Source organism: Pollicipes pollicipes, unplaced genomic scaffold (genome assembly GCF_011947565.3).
Source record: "Pollicipes pollicipes isolate AB1234 unplaced genomic scaffold, Ppol_2.1 Scaffold_2555;HRSCAF=2994_pilon_pilon_pilon, whole genome shotgun sequence".
NCBI classification, from domain to species: domain Eukaryota; kingdom Metazoa; phylum Arthropoda; class Thecostraca; order Pollicipedomorpha; family Pollicipedidae; genus Pollicipes; species Pollicipes pollicipes.
The window spans coordinates 41,500,850-41,521,032 of NW_023596136.1; the positions used below are offsets into that span (position 1 = coordinate 41,500,850).

General features: G+C 56.7%; 2 protein-coding genes across 2 annotated transcripts in view; both read right to left on the reverse strand.

The window, feature by feature from the left end:
• LOC119101348 (inactive tyrosine-protein kinase 7) overlaps nucleotides 1-8,854 on the reverse strand; it is a gene marked incomplete in the record, with an annotated part of 71,579 nt that extends 62,725 nt beyond the window's left edge. Inside the window, 1 exon segment of the mRNA XM_037224674.1 lies at nucleotides 8,747-8,854. Coding sequence (XP_037080569.1) covers nucleotides 8,747-8,777 — 31 coding nt within the window.
• Nucleotides 8,855-10,441: 1,587 nt separating this feature from the next.
• LOC119101358 (DNA polymerase eta) lies at nucleotides 10,442-17,698 on the reverse strand. The gene is made up of 11 exons (XM_037224686.1): nucleotides 17,685-17,698; nucleotides 16,799-17,127; nucleotides 16,193-16,359; nucleotides 15,408-15,509; nucleotides 14,828-14,949; nucleotides 13,972-14,161; nucleotides 13,155-13,318; nucleotides 11,349-11,940; nucleotides 11,051-11,125; nucleotides 10,587-10,690; nucleotides 10,442-10,502 (listed from the first exon to the last, which is right to left on the reverse strand). The coding sequence occupies exons 1-11, from the start codon at nucleotides 17,696-17,698 to the stop codon at nucleotides 10,442-10,444; spliced, it is 1,920 nt and encodes a 639-aa protein (XP_037080581.1).
• Between the last annotated feature and the right edge of the window lie 2,485 nt (nucleotides 17,699-20,183).

Consider the following 20,183-nt stretch of genomic DNA (forward strand, 5'->3'; position numbering starts at 1 on the left):
AGAACCACATCAGGAAATGCACATGAGGATCATTGGCGGTGGCTGCAGCCCACACAAGCGATCGCGTCATGAGAACGTGGTGGCAGCCAAAAGCCTGCAGATAGGATGAGGCCCGTCATTTTTCAACGTTCTGAGCTGTACCTCGTTACATCAGATGCTTTCACATTCACTATCCCCCTGAGCGGGTGGCTTTTGGTCTTCAGCTACACTGGTTGTTGAAGTCGCGCGTACATGCGCCACGCAATGTGCGCAGCAAGGACATTTTTCTATGAACAAATTTCTGGATGTGGATGATGACCTAAAAAACTGTAACTGCCATCATATCTCGCTGTGCGAGAAACATTATTTTGTTTTGACAGCATACTCAAAGCTAAGGCTGAGCAACATGACCTCAAAGGACGTCTGCCAATTAAATGAACTTTGCGCATGTATATGTCATGTTCGCGTGAGAATATGTCGCGTCCATGCACACATGAAATATGCATGCGGTATGAAACACTTTGGTCACGCACCGTTCTGACAATTTCTTTCACCAACTTTTATAGGGTGGGTATGAATTTTCCTTAAGTTTCATGTTTCAGTGACAGGTCACGAAAGCTTATCAGGACATGCGCAGTAAAAACCATTCATATTTGCATTTAAACATCTTATTTCATTGTTTCTAAATCGTTCCTTGTTTCAGCAACAGACTGTCAAAACTGAACAGAACGTACCTAGAAAAAGTACTGTTCATTTTTGTCTTTAAACACCTTATTTCACTGTGTGTAACTTGTAAATTTGGTACCGAATACGATGAAGATTTTGGTGCCCAGGCCGGCTATTGCAATGGTATCCTAACTACTCATGGAGCGCATGTGAACTGACTGGGGCCGGCCGGGTGCGATGTCTTGGCATGGAAGACCGCGGACCACCCTGATCCAGCTGTTGAGCTGACGTGCTCCGCCTGCCGAACACTGCGGCGTTGCTTTAGTACACGCACAAGCACCAGCACGCATAGCGTGCTACTCCGAACACGTCAGCCCGTGGGACACGTGGCGGCGAGGGACGCGTGTAACGCTATGGTCATCTCGGCGGCGCCGCGAGGTCTTGGCTGGTCTTCCCCCATTCTGTTCCGACCCAGTCACAGAAGTATTCAGGCAGCACGCCGGTTTCGGGCGCGGTCCTCCTCACTTGGAGTCCGATAGGCTGCTGGTTGCGCCACGTAAGGTAAGCGCGTCCTCACCTATAAAGCCGCTGTTCATGACAACGCGGCGCGGTGCCTTTATCCTTCTTTGCAGGACATGCGCGCGGCATTTGCGTACCACTCGCGCTTTTCTCTGCAAAGACGGCCTGCGCATGAAAATCGCTTTAAGAGGCATGTAACCGCGACGGTCATGTTGGCATAATCATGACCACGTTGCAAAAACAGCCACATCATTACCTGCAATCCGGCATTACTGTTATGATTTCCCAAGAACCGATCTAGTGCCCCCAATCCCTGGTGGCAAGTACACCATGCTGTCCGAATCCTCCGAGTGTCCACCTAAACAATGCTCCTGAGATACCAATGGCTTTGTATTCTACGCGTTCTTTCATGCTGGTCCCCGAGATGAAAGGCAACAAACCAGACGTCAGTTAATCCGGTTCACTTGATGGCCACGTGACCGCTCAGAAGCAAGGCTTGTGCCGATTATCTTTGCGTATATTGGCAGAAAAAGACGATCAATTTAAAGCAGCAGCCTATCATTAAGTTTGAGCGACCTACCGGTCGCCCTCCATAGCTATATCGCACAGGCCATGAAAAGTGAATAATAGCCTTTAAACCTTTGTTATAAGAGCCGGGCATGACTTGAAACATTTCCTATGACTAATTCAGGGGCACGGCGGGGCGCTGGAACTACGCTCTATATGCAAATGAGCGCCGTCACTTAACAGGTGCATATTAAGCAAGACGCTACGAAGTATTGCCCCTGCCGCTCGCTGGCAGCAGTGGAAAGACCGAGCTCCAGTGAGAGCTTCGCGGCTGAATGTTGAAGCCGCGTAGGCTGACAGACCGTCTGGGCGCGGCGTCGCCACGACTTCGATTGGAGGTTTGAAGCGCATTCAACAACGTGAAGTGCGTCGTTATTTGGAGTGCAGCCGCATCGCCCAGTCTGCTGCCAGGACGCGCGAGATTGCAGCGCATTGTTCTTCTGCAGACGTGAAGATAATGACCATCGGCGCAATCAGAGACGTGATCGGACCGATCGGTAAATGGTCATTCATCACGTCCGGCTGCGGCTTTGAGTCCAGTTCACGCTTTTGTGCGGTCGTGCGTTCCGCCGAAACGAACCAAGATCGAGACCATTCTCCCTCTCTCCTTGCACCAACTATAGACGGTGCCCTCACCCCCCCCCCCCCTTCAGACTGTCTCCCGCTGGGTTTGGCGCTGCGGGTCCAGGTGCGGGTGCCGGGCGTCCTGGGTCGACTGGGGTCTGACGGGGGGGGGGGGGGGGGCACCGTCACGACCAGTACGACGCTCACCTGAAGCGAGCACCGCAGTGTCAGGCTGTGGCCCGAGCAACGTTTGTGTCAGCGCGTAGAGCGTTGAGCGTTTTGAGTCAGCGTGTAAAGCGGGCTGTCGGCGCCCCGCGAGGCAGTGTGTCAACACCAGCCCTAAGGATCGCCATTCATTCGGCTACCTCCCGCGTCTTTGTGCCTTAAGATGTGCATCCATTTACACAGCCAATAATACAGTTACCAGATGAATACACACGCAATAAGTGCATAGCTCAACAGCCCACGCCTTGTAGCTTCAAGGCCCGCATTTCAAAAAGATACAAAACAGATGCACAGGTAGGAAGTGTACGATCAAATCATGGATGTTTACTGGCAAGCGATGTGCTGTCCATACCAGACCGTGGTGCTAGGAGCTATGATAATTTCAAGCCGGCTGATACGTGGCAGGCGCACGGGGCGTGATCGTGCGTCCCAGACACTGAGACACTCCGAATGCGTCCCCCTCCGTGTCCGCCGGTGGCGTCCGAGGCGTCGAGCAAAAAGAGGCTCCCTTTCGCATGCGTCTGTTTCCGTGGTGTGGTCCCTCGAACCCGCAGTGGCAACTGCAGCATTTACGAAAAGTATCGTGGCACACGGGTGACAGTTGAGCGCTCGTCCAGCGGAGCCTTAAATTGGCTTCCGGCTCTGTGACCCACCGTGCCGGCCGTTTGGCCGGCGCGTGGCGCTAGCGTGGCCGACAAGGTCAGGCGACACGTGGCCGGCCGGTGCACCATGTGGTGATAGCAACGAACGCGGTCCCCCCTCCCGCCCCGACGCCGACAGCGTGGACAGCGTGAGTCGCATAAGCTGTCTGACAAACGCCCCAGCAGTCGTCGCGTCGCCGCAGCCGCAGCGCGCGGCGCCGGCCGGACGCTGCGTGCGCGGCGCGGCAGGTGAAGGATGGCGCGCCATGACTTGAGTCCGCGCCAGCACGCCGCCGTGCCCGTCGGCCATTTATGGACTGTACTCGGCGCACCAGGGGGCGCATTGTAAGCAGGCCTGGCCGTAATGGCCGGCGCACCTCGGGCCAGATGTAAATCACGGAAACAAATAAAGTCCGGGACACCTGCTGAGGCCGTAAACGGGGTCGTAAGCGGACGTGCTCTGACTGTCCGACCACGCGGCGCGCTGTGTTGGGTCCCGCCCGATAATGGTATTGGATCTTACGTGGGTCTAACACTAATACGATTAGTGGCTATTGCCTTAAACGAACACGTGCTGCCTAATCAGTCGAAAGACGCGGGTGTTACCCGGTTTAGGGGCCGGGTCGGAAACTATTCCCCCTAATCCTCCGCCGCCGCCTGGAAGCACCACAAGCCTCTGGACGGGACAGGTCGGCCGACTGCCCGCTTGCACGCCGAACCGGCCTATTTTGAGCCGGTCGGGTCGGCCGCGCGGCGCCTCTGAAGAGCGGGCGTCAGTCGCATTAGGCGCGGGGCGGTGGCCGCCGCCGTCTGATTAGCCGCGGCCGACCACCGCGCCACTTACGGGCCAGCGCGCGCCGGCGCCGACGGCCGCTGATGCGACATGGCGGCCGGCGCTCGGCGGCGCACGACCCCGCCGGGGTCACAGGCGCCGACGACGGGTCGTAGAGCGTGTGCGCGGATGGGGGAGTGGCGATCTCGAAGGGGGACCTGCTCGGACGTGTCGCGGGGGCAAGCGGGGCTTCTTTCCCAGTTGATGGTTCTTGATGATCCACGTTACTCATTGCAACCCTCCCGGTGACCCGTGTCAGTCAACGCGTGGGGATGAGTGACCTCAGGTCAACGCGGCCGTTGATTGCCATCATTGATCGCACAACGGGTGTGGTCTAGCTGATGTCTGTGGCGATCCAATCATGACCTGTCTGACCTCTCGTCGGATCTGTGGCGGCCAGCTCTTCAAGACCCGTCGCTGGTCACACTGACAGCCTAGAACCCAGCACGGCGGCCGTGACCTCTGCACCCCACGCTGCTGACCCCGTGACCCGCAGCGTCAGGGTCGGCTGACCACCTCCCGTCGGCCTCGCCGTTTGAAGCAAGTCGCGAGTTGGACGTCTGAAACGAGCCGCCGGCTGGCGACCGGCCAGCCCCCCCCCCCCCCCGCTGTCAAAACAAACAGCTCGCCGACGACACGCAGAATCTGATACGGCGATGAGCGCGGCCCGTCGTTTCGTCGGTAATCGGCTTACCGCTGGGCCGGTGATTTATGCCTCGGGCGACTGCATTGTGTGACGGTCGGCCCCCGCTGCAGCGTCGGGCGGACCGCAGCCGGCCGCTCACAGGTGGAGTGACCACCGGTGCCCCGGATCACGGCTGACGGGATCACGGGTGGCGTGATCACGGGTGACGGGATCACGGGTGACGGGATCACGGGTGGCGTGATCACGGGTGATAGGATCATGGGTAATAGAATCACGGATGACGGGATCGCGGGCGACGGATCACGGGTGTCAGGATCATGGGTGATAGAATCACGGGTGACGGGATCACAGGTGATGGGATCACGGGCGGCGGGATCACGGACAGTGGGATGACGGTCTGTAAGCGTCGCTGGAGGTGGCGATCGCGGGAGGTGGGGTTTGCCACTGCCGAGGTCGAAGATAGGCGTGAATCAACATCCACGGTTTAGCAATGTCCTGATCTGTCGTTGGCACCTCGACGGCTTTAGCACCCGCATCAGTGGTGCGCGGCGAGCCGAGAAAAGTGACTGCTGTCGAAATGAGTAAGCGCTCAGCGCTAAGGCAAGAGTAAAGCGCTGTCAGATGCGGCGAGCGGTGGTGCGGCGTGGAAAGCCTGGGCCGTGCTGCGATTGCGAAAAAGTAGAGTAAATGCGTATACGATTTGCAAAAACTTCTCTTGTTCAAATATTCCGTTTCTAAACGAAGCACACAGCTGGGCTGCCCAGGTGCCCGACTCCCCCTAACACACATACACACTTAAGAATGGCATGATTCAAAAACCCTGGTAACCGTGCCGGCTGCGGCAGGTCAGACTGGGTTCACGGGGAACGGCTGGGCTGACGAGATTGAAGTGGACTGGGAGGAAAACACGGCCAGCCGGTGGCAGCGGCAACCATGCGGCTGGAAGTGGAGGGAGGCGGGCTGGCCACCTTAGCAACGGCAGCCTTTCAGATTCTTGAAGTTTCTCGGGGACTGGAAAAGGGGAGAAGTGAGAAATGAGAGAAGAGAAATTGAGAGACGACTGAAAACTAAAGCCGAGCATTAAGCAAGCCACTCGCTGGCCGAAGGATCTACGCTCTCGACTTTCGTCCTCATTTGGTTGGGTAAATCACGCTCAAAAACGTAGTTGGGGAAGCAGGATTACATGCCGACGCTCGAGAAGAAGCACCAAACGTCCCTCGCGTCCTGGTCTACTGCCATTTCCGCCACACATTCGGCTTCCAATATTGCAGGCCTCCCGACATGTCTTTTAACGGCTGTGAATTACGATTGTTTGAGGACCACGGCCTGAAAGCTTTGCACGATTGATGCCCCGCTGTCTCATTAGCGCGCCGCCCCGAAAGACCGAATCGACCAAACCGGACGAATCTTTGTTTACCGAAGTAATGCGGTCATTAATCACATCTGATGCGAGACAGACGGCGGCCGGGCGGCCGGGAACTGCGCGCGACAGGACGGTGGGCGAACATTTCGGCTGGTCAGACGGGCCGACCCCCAGCCGCGGGTCCGGCCCGTCGTACGTTCTCAGCCAGGTCAGACGAGCCGACCCCCAGTCGCAGGTCTGGCGTCATACATCTCAGCAGGTCAGACGAGCTGACCCCAAAGCACCGTCTGGCCGTTCATACATTCTCAGCAGGCCAGACCGAGCCGACCACCCAGCCGCGGTTCTGGAGCTTCCTTAACATTTCAGCAGGTCAGACGAGCCGCTCCCCCCAGCCGGCAGGTCTGGCGTCATTACATCTCAGCAAGGACCCAAACGAAACCGACCCCAGCAGGCCCAGTCTTGGCGTCATATTATCTTCAGCAGGGCCAGCCGAGCCGGCCCCCACGCAGTAGTCTGGCGCCAAACATCTCAGCAGGTCAGATGGGCCGACCCCCAAGCCGCACAGTCTGGGCGTCATTACATGTCAGCAGGTCCGGACGAGCCGCCCCCAGCCGCGGTTCTGGCGTCAACATCTCAGCCAGGTCAGGACGAGCTGACCCCCAGCACCCCAGTCTGGCAGTCATACATCTCAGCAGGCCAGACGGGCTGACCCCCAGCCGCCAGTCTGGCGTCAATAATCTCGGCAGTTCAGACGAGCCGACCCCCGCCGCAGTCTGACGTATACATTACAGCAGCATGCCAGACGAACCGACCCCCAGCCGCGGTCAGTTCTGGCATCATTACCTCTCGCAGTTCAGACGAGGCCGACCCCTCCAGCCGCCGTCTGGCGTCATACATCTCAGCAGGTCGGAATGAGCCGAACCCCATACGCACCAGTCTGGCGTCATACATCTCGCAGGTCAATGGGCCGACACCAGCCCGCAGTCGGGCGTCATTAAATTTTTTCTCAGCAGGCCAGACGAACCGACCCCCAGGCTCGCAGTCTGGCGTCATACTATTCTCAGCAGGCCAGACGAACCGACCCTCAGCAGCAGCTCTGGCGTTGTAAGGCCGGCCGCTGGACTACGCTGACGTGTGATTCTGGCGCGATGGCGGACCCGGTGGGGCGTTTATGGCGTCACCCATGAAGCCGCAGAATTCCCCCAGCTGCATACGTACGCGGTGTTTTGACGCGCTACGTTGTCCCGAGGCATAAATGCGTTCGTTGTCACCGCTCATTGTTAAGTGCAAGTCAAGTTAAGCGTGGCTTTTAACTTAGCCGAGTTTTTCACCGCGTTGAATATGCTTATATCACTCACAAACAGGTGGCTAGGAACGTCTGACCCAACTCATCGCGGCGCATACAACCGTACAGGAGCATCCAAAGCAGGAGAGAAATGTTTTTTAAGTCGAGGCACTCTCAGCTAAAAAAAAAAAATACGACAGCTAGTGAACGAAGAAGGCAAAAGGCATGGCGATGCTTTTGTGCTTCCGGTTAGCGGAGGCGATGTTTGACACGCATTTATATCTTCAAATTTATGGCAAGGAGCCGGTGTCAAGTACGACAGCTGGCAGACCGCGAACACCAATGCCTACGTTAATCTGTACTACGGAGCACTGAGGGCAAATAACGGCCCTGATGTAACGATGTGCATACCGAGACCTCCTGCCAACGGATGAAGGACTATAAGCAGGCCTGTTCTCCATCGGATGACAGGGGTGCGGGCAAAGTCGATCAGGGTATTCCGTTTCTTTAATTCAATCACAAGACGTGAGATAACTGTAAATGGAACATTCGCTGAGATTGTCGTCGAACAGAAACGCTGATTTGGTAACCACATCGGGCGCTGATGCTTCTCGACGCACCAAACAATAGCCAAATGTCGTGGAAACTGGAGCTGAAAGCATGGGTGTTCGAGCCATTGAGGAGCGCGTGACGACGGTACAGGACGGGAGAGGACATTATCTCAACGCACACGACATGTATTGCGAGAACCAAGACCAGTGGCACGCGAAGATGGAGTTGCATTGCAATGACACCACGGATTGGACAGTCGCGGGCGACCCTATTCTTGCTGTTGCGCGTTGAGACAACCGAATGGGGCATTCAAGAAGGGGTCGTATTAAGATGGCAAGCGAAAACTGACAACAGAATCTGAGGACGGACTAGCACATCCCCGACCACAGACTTGTCCGAGGGACACTGCGAAGAGCCGCAGGGGTGGTCAGCCAATGGCCCGCTGGCGTTGGACTTATTGGGGTGTCGTCGTTCCGCGCGGCCTGTAATCTTCGCCGGCGCAGCCCGGACGCGTCCCGGCTGGACCTTTGCATATTCCGCTTCGTAACCACATGATGCGCATGTCGTATTCCCGCCAATCATACAACCAGCACGCTTGTGAGCACTGAGTGAGCTTGTGCCAAAACACCTTAATTACGACTCGCAAATCGCTGCAGCCTGACAAAATGGTACCGTATCTGCATAACGTGCACTAGAACGCACCCTGCTGGCGTGACGCAGGTCTATTTTTCAGCGGGGCCTGTCAGGGGCGCCGACAGGGGGCTGCACCATCGACCGGGCCGCCGCCCGAGGGGATCCCTCTTAGTCAGCAACGACCGAGCTTCAGACCCGTAGGCGCCAACTCGCCGAGCGGAAAAATCGATTCCCGGGTGTCGCAGATCACGCATTGGCGTCGCCCCGGACGTACCTAGGCCGAGCCGGAGGGCAAGGCGGTCCATGACTGCAGCGCTGTGAGCCGCAGGAGACGCGTGGCGGCCGTCGGCGGGATGCCCGCGCGGTCACACCCACCCCCTCCGAGCACCGCCTCCCAACTGCCGAGCGCCGCCGCCGTACACACGGCCAGTCTTCTGCTGCTGGTCGCGCACTGCGCATGCGCCGGCGTGCGGGCCGCGCCGCCGGCCGCCCAGCTGGTGGGGTTAATTACAAGCTGATTAGCGCTGGGGGCGTGCACGCATCGTCCGCTGGACGATCCCCTGATGAAATGGTCTGACCGTCGGCTTTTAGCCGAGACGGCTGGGGCTCAAAACGCCGAAGCGTTCTCACACGATGCAATTCGGGTGGGCAGGTGTTTGGCAGAGTTTGCGAAACTAGTGCGTCATCAAACGAAATCAGGCACGAGCCGCGCGATTAAGGCGGGCAAGGCTTCATAACTTCATACCGACGAGGCTTTCCTAGAACAACACGCCGCTTGTTTCCGTATGGACTGTGATAAAAGGCGGCTGCCAGTATGGTAAACAATTAACGTGATGTGCAGTCAACATAAATACAAGCAGGCTCAACAATACACAACGGACGCCTGTGCCCCACAAATTCCCGGGCCACACGAGACATGGAACGTGGGAGTTCAAACGGCGCGTGATCAAAGCCGCCTGACAGGCGACACCGCTTCGGAGAAAGCGACATCTGACGGAAATCAAAGCGGTCGCACTGCCGAGATGAAACGCCTCGTGATCCGCCCCAACCCGGCCCGCTTAGATTTTCATCTCCGAGGGAGCGGCCACCTCCGCGCTGCAGGTTCTGTCGCCTCCACGGCGGGCGAAAACCGACCTCGCGACGCTTGATAGTTGCTCGGAACCGGCACCAGAATGCCCCGTGTGGCCGCCTGTTCGATACGACCGACCCACGGCTGAACAGTTCCGGCACGGCGCGGGCATACTGCGGTAACCCTGTCTCCGGCTCTGAAGGCCGCCCCGGATCGCCCTCGTGCCGTGCATAGGACGGGTTCCCGCCGCACGACATCTGCACAGCGCCGGCGCCCGGCCCGTGCACATGACAAACGGGGCAAACAAAGCCGTCTAAAGCGAGATTAGCTATCAACCAGCCGTGCATAAGTCGACGGCGGCGCCTTTCGGTCGTATGCAGACTAACATTCCAGCAGCTAATCCAATATATTCTGGATGGTGCAAACCGTGGGCACATCGCATATCGAGGCATTGGTGTATAAACATGCCAGCATTTCCGACAAAACCTTTGGTATCGCGAAGCAGCAACAACAGAAAACGACGCACATACACAGTGCCAGCGGCCCAGCGGAATACGAGCACAATCGATTGCATGACTATTTCCTGCGGCCTTGATGAAGAATTAGACTCAGGATCCGCTTATTGTCCCCAATGTGCTAGGCACTTTCAGTTCTCACATTATGCTTCAGGGTCCGGCCGAGCTATCCACCATGTAGTTAACTACCCATTCGGTGGCGTAGTCCCATGAGCATCAATACGCGCGACCACATTACTGACTGAAGTCTAACATTTCGCACCAGGTGCCACACGTACACGCCAATCTCATAACGATCATTGTCACCAGTCCCTAGCTGACCCTGCCCGTCATCAGTTCCTGACTGGACCTGGCCCGGCGCAGGCCCACCCCTCTAACCGCCCCATCATTTGAAGAAGGCGTCGATGCTGCGCACTTCTCCGGCCTTCCTCAGCGTCTCGACCTTGCTGGGCCGTCCACGCCGCCGCACCCGGCCAGCCCGCGCCGCCGGGGGCCGCGTCGGCGGCGGCGGTGGCGTCGGATGCTCCGACAGCTCCAGCGCCACGTGGTAGTCGAGATGTTCGGGCAGCTCCCACGGCGAGACGGGCACGCCGCAGCGCGGACAGGCGGCCGCGTCCGGGCCGGCGGTGCCGCCCTGCGTCGCGGGGCCGGTCACAGCCCGCGGCGCCGGCAGGTCGGCCGCGTCGTCCGACTCCGGCTCGTCCGAGCGGCCCGGCTCGGCCCCCGACGCCACCCCCAGGCCCGACGGACCCGCCACCGGCTCCGGCTCGCTCGTCACTGCGCCGCCGGCCGGTCCGGCGGTCCTCTCCGCCGTCCTCGTCGCGGGCTCGTCTGCCTCCGCCGGGCGTACAGCAGCTGACGCCGGCTGGTCCCTCCCGTCCGCTCCGTCCGCCGCCGTCGGGCCTGGCGGCCGCTCCCCGGCGCACAGGTAGCGCCGGATGCCGCCGCGGCGGCGCCGCTCCTCCTCCCGCTGGCGGCGCAGCTGCTGCTGCACCTCCTCGCGGATGTCCGGCGGCAGGGCGGCCAGCGTCTCCGCGTCGACGGCGTCAGCGTCCAGCGCGAACACGCGCTCCGGCGCCGCGTCGGCCGGCCGCTGGGCAGCGACGGCGGCCCGTCCCCGGCCGCGCCCCCGCCCGCGGCCACGCCCGCGCCGCGCGGGGCTGGTCGCTGTGCTGCCGCGACCCGCGCCGGGCCGGGCTGGACGCGGTGCTCGGCGCGGGCGCGGGACGCTTGGGGGACCCCGCCGCCGGCGTCGGACACCCGGGCGGAGGTGCGACGACCGGCTCCGCCACGGCGGCCGCGGCGGCTGCGGCCAGCTGCGCCCGGATCTGCTGCTCCTTGCGCGCGAAGAAGCCGGAGCGGGGCGCGCCGGCGGCCTCGCCCGACCCGACAGAGGACAGCTGCTGGGCGGAGGACGAGCCGTCGTCGCCATCCACCGACGGGCCGGCCGGACCGCCCGGCTGCACCGTTCTGGCGACCTTGGACGCGTGCTCCGAGTCGGACGCCTCGGACGGCCGCTTTCCCGGGCAGGCTGCGGAACCACCGGCAGCTTCTGAGACCTCGCCGGCATCGGCCGAGCGCTCTTCAGCGGCCACCTCGGCGCACCCTGGCGCCCCCTCCGCATCGAGCGCGATCTCGCCTGCCTCCGCCGACTCGTCCTCGGCCTCGGCTGCGGTGCCGCCGTCGCCCGCGGATGTCTGGTCCACGCCCGACGCCTCTTGCTCGCCTTCACCTGCCGCCGGCTCCTCCGCCGTCGTCGCCGCCTCCCCGGCACGGGCGGGCGTCGGCAGCCGCGAGAACATGGCGGCGATGCTGCCGCACGCGGCCGATGGCACCTCCGAGAACTTGCCGGCCGAGATGCCCAGGTTGATCAGGGGCGGCACCCTGCAGCACGGAGCGGCTCGGTCAGCGGCGGCCGACCAGACGGCGGCGGCCGGCGATCGATGGTTTCATTAGTGGCGGCGGTCCCAGAGGCGCGTCCAAATTAGACGCTGGGCGCGGTCACGGGACCTCGTGATGTGCCGGCGACCAACCGAAGCGGTCTGTAATAGTCGGGAAATGCTCGGACATGAATGGGAATGGCGGTCCCGCCGCGTGCACTGAAAGGCTAACGTGACAATGACTGGGAATTTCAGCTCGTTTGTAAATCTACCATCAGCTTATACCACGGGTAGTGCGATGAATACAGCACGTGGCCGCCACACCTCGCCACGCAGTAGGTGGAACAACGCATGTAGAAAAGAAATGCACCCAGTCTACAGCCCTGACAGAGGTACCCAGGCAGCCCATCCTTTTATCGCCCGGCCGTGTAGTTGTCTGTCTCCGACTAAGAGCCAACAGTCGTAGCATTTCCAAAACAGGCTCACGCAGGAGCACCGGCTGAATATCTGAGATAAATGTGACGTCACGTGCCGCCTGTCATTCTTCAGACGGCCGCCTGTCGTTCATTACACAACGCGCCTGTCCGACTCATCCAGCTCGGCAACCGTTTCGGAAGGCCTGACGGACAGATAGACGAAGTCTAGCTTCAAAACACTCGCGTTTGTAACATGCTGATAGGGTGATGTCATTTCCCTTATCAGCATGCATTATTCATGGGTCCGGCCATCTCGTCCCAAGCTATGCGGGCGAAACCGGCGAAACCGATCGCAAGTCGAAGTCTCGGAGACCACGATCAATCACAGATCGAAGATCATCACTCCGCCGCGGGCTAACCTGCTGATCCGATCATTGCATCCACCGAGATCTAAAGGAGCCAAAGCGATTAACCAACAAACACTTGTCACCTCCGTCCCCAATGTCTTAACGAGCGACAAGAGGCCCCGGCCTATGACCATCACAAGGGCGGCTGCTTCGGTCACATTCGAGCAGCGAATCCAATAGACGTGAGTCTGACGTATCATGCAAATGCCGGCAGAGCACACTGCGTCCCCGAAGCCGCATCAACAAGCAACTTCAGGAATTCTGGTACCGGCATACTCCATTCCTCGGAAAAGGCGATGCGCATCACCACATACCAGGCCCGACCACACCAAGGCGGCCGTCTCGGCGCGGCTGGCCCGTCACATGACCTCCCCCTCTCCCTCGCGCCGACCCACCAGGCCTGGTCGCCGTCGCGGGCCGTGTTCAGCCGTCCCAGCGCCACGAACGCGTCGGCGGCGATGGTGTCGGCGTCGTAGCCGGTGAGTGCGCATGCGCGGCTCACGTGGCGACCCGCCTCCGTCGTCACGTACACCGTCAGCGAGCGAGACGTACGCTGGTTCTGGCGGCGCAGGGGCGGCGTCAGCCAACCGTCCGTGGCGGCAGAAGCGGAGTCAGCGCTTGTCACCACTCGGACGGGGGGGGGGGGGGCAGAGGCCAAGCCTCTACTCGGACAGGGGGGGGGGAGGAAGAGGCGGAGTAATCACGCGGACAGTGGGATGCCGGAAGCGGAGTCATCACGTGGACAGGGGGGGGGGGGGGGGGGGCAGACGGAAGAGAGATGCAAGGCATGGGCGTAAGGCCAGTCATAACATGTGAGAGCACGCAAAAGGGACATGAACATGGCCGGTACAGGAACATGAGCACACGAAAGCCATGAACGAAAGGCGGCCGAACGAGAAGGCAAACAGGCGGCTGGGGCCTGCCGCAGTAAAAGTGACATACCACACACCCAGCCGGCACGCGGGAGCGCCGGTGCCAACAGCATGGCGTACCCCCCGCTGGCTGCCAGTACAACGCAGAGGTCCAGACGCCACTGCCTGTACACATTACATCCTCGTCTGCTTCCCGTATACTTAGAAGCAGGCAGTGCCGCGGTTTACACAGAATCGCATTCCCTCAAAGACGTGTCTGTGTACAGTTTTAAGTGTGACGGTGCATCGTCGCCCTCCCCGTCTGGCATCCACGGGTGGCGGGCGTTCCCGGCCCACTCACCGCCTCCCTGTCCTTCTTGAGCCGCTCGCTCGCCTCGGAGGCCAGCTGGGCGAGCCAGTGCTTGACCTTGGCGCGCGTGCGCAGCACCTCCGGGCCGCGGAAGTTCTTGCTGCAGCCGATCGACTTGGGCAGGTGGCGGTCGGCCACGGGTTCCGAGTCGAAGCCGCGCGCCAGCTGGTACAGCCACGCCCTGGCGGAGCGAGCGGCCCAGCGTCAGCAGCCGCCGCCCGCTGTCACGCGCTGACGCGCGTCCCACCGCAGCCCGCGCAATCAGCATCCACGCGTCCGACACCCGCGCAACATATCCGAAGACGCCGGCTGACCGAGAGCGTAAGTGCTACACTCTGCCATCACGGCCTAGCCCCGTGGCTGCGCGCAGTTCCGGACGTATCTACCATTTCGTCTACTGTATTGCTTCCCGAATCCTGAGCGGGAACGGTGATTTCCGCAGTCCGTCCGTAGCCGGTAATAGGGGGGGGGGGGGGACAAAACTAGACATGTTATGCTTCGACATTGCCTTGCCTGCAGCGGGCACTGAATTCGGGGGGGGGGGGAGGTCTTCATGATGACCATAGTTTAAAATGTCTACAGCTGATAATGTCCGCACTTCATAACGCCCTCAGACCACAATGTCAACATTCCATAACGTCCACAGAATAGTTCTGCTTGCGTCCGTCAGAGTGAAAAGTTTCGCCTTTGTGGGGAGACGCGCCGCCGAGCGCCTGCTGCGAAGTGAACCTTCCGCGGCCTCCCGAAGCCCGACCCGACGATGTATGTACGCTGGAACCGATCCCGGTGTTACAAAACACTGCGTCCCTCGCGTCGAAGCCGGGCCGAACTCTGGGCGGCGCCTCACCCGGTCTTCTCGTCGAACGCCGCCTGCAGATGCGCCAGCGACAGCCGGCCCAGGTCGGCCATGGTCTCGCAGCCCAGCTGCTCGGTCACGGCGTCTCCCAGCTTGCCGCCCAGCAGACGCACCTGCCGGACACGGCGCCGGTGACGCTGGGGCAGCCGGTGCGGCACACACGGCGATAGCACACAGAGCGCTGGGGGCCCGGGTTCGTCCGTCCACGCGTCTTCAATGCAGTCAGATGCACTGGTGAGCACTATCGTCAGGTAAACATAGTGGCATACAAATGCTGTTTTTATGTGCTGGATCCCTGGCCACCATTTCTGGGACTTATTATGTTTTTTACATCCTATTATATACGCTGCCACTTCCCTTCATTTTCTTCCTCCTGCTACACACAGTATGTTATGTATAGCAGAGGAAACGCAGCAAAGTTTACATTTCCGTACTTTCTTCCTTCGATCTTGTCACTTTTGCTAACCTTCTATGTAAACAAAGTCAACGATTACGCACTGAATCGATGAATCCAAGTTTCTGGGCTTGTCCTATATACTAACATATTGATGCGAAAATGCGACATTCCCACCTTTTTAACGGGTAGCTTCGAGTAGAGATGCGCAACGGAACCATGGGGTAGAATAGTCTGCCGGTTTGGCTTGTTCTTGCCGGCACACAGCTTCGCCAGAACCTGCCAACATGTGCTCGGGCTTTCATTGATCCTGTCAACCAAGTTCCCGCAAGGCATTTGTGTAATTAAATTTAATATAAAAATGTGTAAAAATGTGAGTTATGAAATAATGTCTGCATGATGTGTGAAATGTATGAAAAATTAAAAAATAATAAATTATGAAATAAGCCCTTTCCATCAGCACCCACTATTTCAGGGCTACGAAACTACGAAGTGGGCCACAAGTAGGTCAATGCTGTGGCTAGCCTGGGTTACATCCGACAGCGGGGCTTGCCTCACCACACAGACAGCCAGGCCAGGCCAGAGCGGGTGCATGGCCGAGCTCCCGATTAGGGTCCGCGTTACTGCCGACACGTGGACGAGGGTCGCAGCACGACCCCGGGGAAGGGAGGTGTTGCGAGGGGACGAGACGACGTGGTGGCCGAGAACGGCGGCACATGGGACGGCGAAAGACGGCCGAAGCACCAAAGTTGTCTCGAAAACCACCAGTTCAGCACACACAAGTTGTTGACTGTCACGTTCTGCGACCAGCCAGTTGCTGCATTTTGGGGGGAGGGGTAAGAATGCTATTCAGTGCAAAGTTGATGTCATTGAACAGCTCACTGACATGATAAATCACATACGCTTCATCCAAATACACAGCAGACGCATTTTTCCACGATCTCGCAGTCGGCATAACTTACCTTATTGTGTGCGATGCCAGCCGAACATCGGTAGCCGGTCTGATCATGCACAGCTTTGCGCATTTGTTCACAGATGGCAGCACCCGCCGCCAGGAGCCGGTCACCTGGCGATGCGAACTCTGAGTTCACGGACTCTAAAAACGCCTCCACCTCTGCCTTGCGGCACTCTGAAACAAAGGTCATGCCTCATGACCTCGCGTTAGGCGGTCATCAGGTCTCCAGTCACACAGACTAGCCCATGCATGTCTTATCATGAAGCACCCAGTACATGGTCTGAATCATGGTGGCACAGTGATGTCTCTGTTCTCTTCCATCAAGTTCATGGAAGTTTCACACACACATCAAGTTCATATTCAAGTTTACACATACATCACAGTGTCTTGTTCCCTTTCTAACAGCTTTCAATAATCCCATCTGTCAATCAATTATGCCAACTAACAGAAGATATGTATAATGGCATATTGTGTCCACCTTTACAGCAACATTGGATGTGTGAAATGATCCAAGATGCAAAAAATTTATGATATGATACAAAAAGATCCTTTCACTTGCTGGTGCTGAAGCCCAAGACGCCAAACCGCCCCAAACTGCCCTCCCGTCACGTACCCTCAGTCTTCTCGTCTCCGCCATAGCCGACCACGAACGTGTTGGCCAGGTGCTCGGGCGCGAGCGGGCCGCTGGCCAGCCGCGCCGCCGCCTCGGCCGTCAGCTCCACGTACGCCTCGTCCACGCTGGCCCGCTCCAGGCGCTCAGTAAAGGGTCGCAGGGAGTCGATCACGCGCCGGCCAGCCTCGCGGTATCGATTGATGTCGGCCTTGCCGCGCACCTCGGGCACGCGGAACACCACCAGCTCAGGGCAGAGGCGGCGCGCCTCATCGCCACGCATGCCGCGAGTCACGCCGCACGCGCGCGCCTCGTAGTTGACGGCGATGATGCTGGAGGCAGAGCAGGCAGAGGTAATGGAGAGGTTGTGGAAAGTCTGAGATCATAGAAGAGGATGCCAAAATATTGAGGACTGTGGAGCAGTGGGTGTTGAGGCATGACTGTGGTACAGTGATTCATTTGGCAGTTTGTAACCTCCATGCCTATTTCTATGGCTCATGGCTGGGAATGTATGTGCATACAAACAACTACAGCATGCTGGCAAGAACAAGAACAAGAACTACATAAACATAACACATGCACAAACATCACTGGACATATTCAGGCAAAACAATGTAATTAGACAATAAAAATGAAAATCAAACTTAGCATTAACTAAAAACCTGATATCACTGCCCACCTTTCTGAAGTCCTGGTGAGCAAAAGATCTGATACAGTCAGGAAAATCTGCATTAATAGTCCCCTAAGAAAGTGGATCTGACATTCTGTAGGGCCAGCAAACAACGCAGGTGACCCATAGCCCCACAAAACACGAACAATATCATGAGCAATATCACAGCATTTTATAAGTCATGAGCTCAATTTAGTCATGGGTTAATGAGCTCATCACCTCAATACAGCCATGAGTGACAAGCTCAAACAGACAGAAAATCTGGTCATCTCACTCATGCTGCTTGAATCCAGGTGAAAGTAGTGATAAATGACTTAAGAAGCAACCAAACTTGCACTAAGTCAAAGTGGAATCAATTCTACACATAAGTTATGTGTCAGGATTGAATTAAGGACTCTATTAAATTGGTTGGAGCAGCAATCAAGTTTGACATCTTTGACATTACCTTTGGAATCTTTGATATCTTTAGCATTAATATCATCATCTAAAAAAACAACTAACAGCTGCATAACACTTTTCTTATTTCGGTAACTTCTGCCAGCATCAATCATAGCAGTAGTAATGATGCCCTATTATGAAAATAACACCCACATGTTCATACATATCAAAAACCATTTTACCATCAAACCCATACTCATCATGCTTGATCTTTCCAGGATCAAATCTTGCCCTAATGAATATGTGCCCCAGCCCAACACTGCACATCACTCAAACTTCATATGCTGCTCAGTCATCCAAAAACTGACCATGACTGGTAACATACTCAGAACTGAGTAAAAAGTGGAGTCAAACAAGCATCTGTGCACTACCACCATTTGTTGTACATATGCACAACTTACCCCCCCGCCTTTCCATGTGTTATATTGTGCAACTATAGCTGGCTTTCCCAATGTTTCTGGATGAAGCTGTTGTTCCACTTGCACGTAAAAGCAGTCCATATCAATGAGAAGAACAACCCGATTTGCCATTTCTGACACAGCCTGAAAATCAGAACATGTCATGTGACCCTATATCTGGTTTTTCTGACTGTTTTAAGAGAAAGACCATAAGTCGTGCGATTGTACGCAGCCTGCGCAGAACAGGGCAGCAAGAATGCTGGCGATGTCGAGAATCCTGGGACGGGCCCATCAACGATCTATGGTTCTCAAGTTTCAGTGCGTTATAATCAATCTTTTTACTCCCCACTTAAGGATTCACTTGAGAACTGGCTGAAATATGCTCACGCGAATATACGTACAGATCATCCGCTGCCACCGCCACAACCTCACCTACCCCTTCGCACCACCTCACCGCGCCATCCACGCAGCGCCAGTACGACACAACAGTACCTGTACAAACTTGCGCGGCGCGAAGTCTGTCAACCTGCGTCATACTAGCAGCAGTATTACACACCGCCTTGAGCAACAGACTGATATCCGACTGCCAGTATGTCGATGAAGTTGGTGATTACTCAGCGATGTATTCAAGAACGAGTTTCGATTTCACAAAACAAAGCCCCCCTCATTCAATTAATGCATCAGAACATCGAAAATAACTTCATTTTGCAATATTATGTGAACCATCAACGTCAAAAGCTGGGTTAAATGACAGGGAGCTCCTTATCACCAAAAGTTACCGTCCGATTTTTAGCCTGCAAACATGAAAATATTCACAGGTGCAAGAAATAACGTCCATCTAAAAGTCCTGACCTCTCAAGGTCATTCTTTAAGGTCAAACGCGGGCTCATGACGGGGAACTCGGCGTCACCAGCAACTGACCGGCAGATCTTCTACCTGCCAGCACCAGAATATTCATTGCAGAAAGAACAAACGCGCATTACATCTTTCCTCATGTTTCCAAGTCCTCACCTTTCAAGGTCATTGTTCAAAGTGGAAATCTGGCTCGTGCAATGAGAAACTTCAAACTAAAAAATTACCGGCCAATTTTAACCCTGTAAGCGTCAAAATATTTAAAAGCGCAAGAGCTGGCGTCCATAAAGAGTCCTGACATATCAATGTTGGCCTTCAAGATGAAACGAGGGCTCAAGGAACCCGGGACTCCATATCATCAAACAATTATCTGAAAATTACATTACTATCTCGGACATGCCCCTGACTCAAACCATTCCACCACGGGTGGATAAATCAGAAGGCAGACGCTCTAACCAAATAAAGCATTGGGACGAAGGTAGTTATGTGTGCATTTCTAATTCATGGTACTTTTAGTAGAATGTGTGTGCATTAGCGCAGATATATCGCAGCACTCTGTATACAGTATTTTAGCAACGTTTAGCGTACAGGACCGCTATCAACTGGCACAAAACCGGCGCAAGCTACAGTTGCGCGTAGTCCGAGGCCTCTTGTGTAACCTGGTTTGGGTAAGGTTGATTGTGTGGTGCAATGCATAAGCTCAAAATGGATTATGTGATCCTTAGCATTTAAGATGCTTGTGAGCTGCTATCGATTACAAGAATACGCAGACTTATGCGTATTTTACACTCCGCCTTTAAGTCGTCCCACTAATTTCAGCACATAGTGGGCCAATGTATCAAGGACCTCTTGTGATGCAGAAGTCATCTCAGGCGAAGATATTTGGAGAAAAAAATTTGATGTAAAATTAACTGTAAACTCAGCTCAGTTTGTCCTTGATATACTTCTGTGACATAAGCTTGAGATGCACCTTAGCCAATGTGTTGGGGGGTTTTAGGGTGCATCAACCGCTGTAAGTCATGCAGCTCAC